This window comes from Myotis brandtii, unplaced genomic scaffold, assembly GCF_000412655.1.
Source record: "Myotis brandtii unplaced genomic scaffold, ASM41265v1 scaffold479, whole genome shotgun sequence".
In the NCBI taxonomy this organism is placed as follows: domain Eukaryota; kingdom Metazoa; phylum Chordata; class Mammalia; order Chiroptera; family Vespertilionidae; genus Myotis; species Myotis brandtii.
The window spans coordinates 387965-391723 of NW_005368305.1; the positions used below are offsets into that span (position 1 = coordinate 387965).

Consider the following 3759-nt stretch of genomic DNA (forward strand, 5'->3'; position numbering starts at 1 on the left):
ATGAGGGCAAAGCCCTCTTGAATGGAATCAGTGCCCTTATAAAAGAGACCCCAGAGAGTAAAAAGCTAGTCTCCTTCATACCAAGTGAGGACAGTTAAGAGATACCCCTCTGTGAACTAGGAAACAGACCGTCACCACACCCTGAATGTAACGCTCCTTCTAACCTGTGGGAAAGAGTAAATAAGGGAATAAAGATAAAGAAGACCTTGGTTGGGTAACTCATTTGGTTAGAGTGTTGTCCTGAAATGCCATGGTTGTGGGTTCGATCCCAGGGCAGGGCACATACAAGAATCAACCAATGAGTGCATAAATAAGTGGAAGAGCAAATCAATGTTTCTCTCTCTCTAAAAGTCAGTAAGTAAAAAAACCACAAAAAACTGCCACCTACCAATCTGGAGTGATCTGCCTTAAAAAATCTATAATAATAAAAGCATAATATGCTAATTAGACTGAACATCCTTCCGGGGCTCCTGCTACGAGGGCCAGGGCAGCGACCGGGGATGCCGCCTTGGCCCTCAGAGCCCCTTGCACAAATTTTGTGCATTGGACCTCTAGTATATATATATAAAAAGGATAAAAACTTCACCAGCACTTCTATGCATGGGGAGAAAAATTGAAAGTTGTAACTGTAACAGGAATAAATATAAAAATTTCTACCTAAAATGCCTAATATTCTTTGGCCCTGGAGTTACTGAATTCACATTTAAACTAATCTATATTTCACTTTTATTATATTAATGGATCTCTCCAGGACTGAAATCTATTAAAGTAAAATTATGTTTTTGAGTAAATTTAGGCAGCCTGATATGACATATCTCACACACATCTACACTACATATAATGAAATCCTTATATGGGCCTCTAGTATATAATGAAATACTTATACAGGCATAAAAATCCTTAATAGAAATAAATTATAAGCAATAAAATAAAGTCTTATTTAGTGTGCCGTTTGCTTTTTTTAATAACTAACATTCATAAAGGAATCAAAATTTGTTCATTCTTACACAAATGATTCTGGCTCTTTTTTTATTCTAATTTATCAAACCCTGAGTTTTGCTTTTCCATCTGTGGTTAAACATCCATCCCTAAGCAAGTAGAAATGTTAAAATAAGGATTCTACATCTTGGTGTTTATTTATTTGAAATTAGGATTTTTTCATTCTGAATAGATTCAATAAAGTGTATGTTATGGTAGAATGTCTCTATCTGCATTAACTTGACCTATGTTAAACTGATAAAATACAACCTTAGTCCTGCTTAAGAGTACATCTTTCATTATATAAGTTAGCAAATAGCTTATATAACACAAATGTCCAACAATTTTAATTAAATCATTGCTACTTGAAATACTTTATACATGAATAATTTAACTCTTTACACTGTTGAAGCATTGCATTTCAGTATGTTCTATGACTTCTGTATCATCACCTGAAATTTACCTACAAGAGAAAACATGAAAAATAATTTTGATTTTAGGAACAAGGAAAACAAGTCTAAACATCAGCTAGTAGTTTTAATCAAGAAACTTGTTATGACAAACTTTTCAAATTTTTTGTTAAAGGAAACACATTGAAGCTCAAGTCAATTTTATTCTTGGTTGGTATATCTGGGTGAAAAGATCTTTCCAAATGAGTTTACTGATAAAAAAAAAACACCCAGCTGGCTTTATCTAGTTTTACGTAATAAATATAGTCTAGGAAACTTTAAAGGTGTTTTTCAATGCTATAGGGAAATTTTCTATCTGAAAGAATACAATTTTCCTTTAAAAGTTAATCACCCTGGCGTGTGTGGCTCAGTTGGTTGAGCGTCCTCTTCCCAGGGAACAAGAGGTTGCCAGTTCCATTCCCAGTCAGGGCACACACTGGGTGCCACTTGATCACCAGTAGGGGGTGGGCAGGAGGCAATCGATGTTTCTCTCTCCCTCTCCTTTCCTCTTTCTCTCTCAAATCAGTAAAAACATTTTTTTCTTAAAAGGTTAAGAATCATTCCTTAAGTTGTCTGGTAAATTTGGATTTCTTTAGCACATTTTCTTATATCAATGTCCATTCTGAATTCAAAAATCACTGAATATAAGTATGCTACATATTACTACATTAAATATTAAAATTGGTCAAAGTAAAATAAATGGTTTCAGCATTTTAAATTTCCTCTAATTTAACAAAAACAAAAAAACACCAGACCTAAAAAATAATAATTAAAAACATTTGTAAAAAATGTGAATTCATTATATGCATGCATATAAGATTAACCAATGGACACAAGACACCTGGGGGGGGGGGAAGGGGCCGGGGGAATGTCAAGGAGGGGAAAAAAGGAGACATATGTAATACTCTTTTTAATACTTTAAGAAATAAAAATTATAAAAAAAAATTTTTTAAAAATGTGAATTCAACTTACAGGCAGGCATTGAAGACACCTCAGCTGTTACAATACTTTTAATCCCCAAGTTTGATAAACCACCTCTGATTAAGCCACATGTAAATGCTAAATACTAAAAGAAGGGAAAAAATGTGAAGAAAATATTAAGGATTTACTAAGACAGAAAAGTCTATGGATAAGTATGACATTTAAGTCTTACTATTATTAAGTAATTCCTGTTTTTAAAAAAGGGTTGTGGAAAAACTTTTCAAATTACTGAAACTTTGGATTGTTAGATTTCCCAGCTCCTTGCAACTAAAGTATGACACATGACAAGTTCTGCCAATTGTGTGCTCCATTCCAGGACTCTGAATCTAGAGTGAGTGACAAACTCAAGCTGGAAACAGGTTAGAATTAGTTCTAGAGGCAACAAGGGTGGCTGTGTCTAATGTCAGTTCTGACTGAAAAAGTCTAACCAGATCCTCCAAGTGGAATGATTAGGGGCTACCTTTCTGGCTGCTTTAACGTCCCAGGATTCTTGCCTGTTTTCTTCCCATCAGTTCTGTGAGCTGATATTATTCCATTCAATCAGAATTGGTTTCTGCTTCCCACAACTAAAAATCGTGATTTGTTCACAACAAAAAAATTATCTAGTTCAAAATACCATTAGTGCTGAAATTGAGAAATCCTGTCATATAGAAACAAGGAAAGGGACTGAGCTACAGCAGAGAAAGCCAGGACAAAAATGGGAACTAAAAAATTAGTCTAAGGAATTTTTGATTATCTACATTTCTGTATTGTATACTATTCAACAATACTATGTATATATAAATAATATAGACTATTATTTTACAACTAGTGGCCCGGTGCACAAAATTCATGCACATTAAAAGGGAATTAATTAGAGGAAATATATAATATTGCTATTTGCCCTTTATAATAGAAGTGTCAGAGATGAAAGGAAATTAGTAAAATGTATATGAAAATATATAAATGTATTAATAAAAAATAACAAAATGATCTAACAACAAAGACATGATATGAAAACAACAAAAACATGATTTAAAAACAACAGTGATGCAAACAATGACTGATAAAGTGATTAAACTTATTCTATTCTAATATCTTTCTGTATACCACATTAAGAGTGAAAACACTTTCAGAGTCAAAGACATGTGAAAACAACAAAAACATGATTTAAAAACAACAGTGATGCAAACAATGACTGATAAAGTGATTAAACTTATTCTATTCTACTAACTTTCTGTATACCACATTAAGAGTGAAAACACTTTCAGAGTGCTTGACTACTTTCCCTTGTGATGAAGTACTTAGAACTTTAACTGTAACATCACATGCTCTTCAAACTCGAGAGAAAGCAACATATAACTGACCATGT

General features: G+C 33.2%; 1 protein-coding gene across 4 annotated transcripts in view; it reads right to left on the reverse strand.

Moving 5' to 3' along the window:
- Positions 1 to 939: 939 nt before the first annotated feature.
- The window catches only part of TRAPPC6B (trafficking protein particle complex 6B), a 21621-nt gene continuing 18801 nt past the window's right edge, over positions 940 to 3759 (reverse strand). For 3 of the 4 annotated variants that reach the window (XM_014547539.1, XM_014547537.1, XM_005876019.2), the window contains exons 5-6: positions 2400 to 2493; positions 940 to 1441 (exon numbers count right to left, since the gene is read on the reverse strand). In XM_014547539.1, the coding sequence (XP_014403025.1) occupies positions 1410 to 1441; positions 2400 to 2493 (126 nt within the window). In that variant the 3' untranslated portion in view covers positions 940 to 1409. The remainder of the gene's footprint in view (positions 1442 to 2399; positions 2494 to 3759) is intronic. The other variant, XM_014547538.1, reaches the window with a different exon arrangement.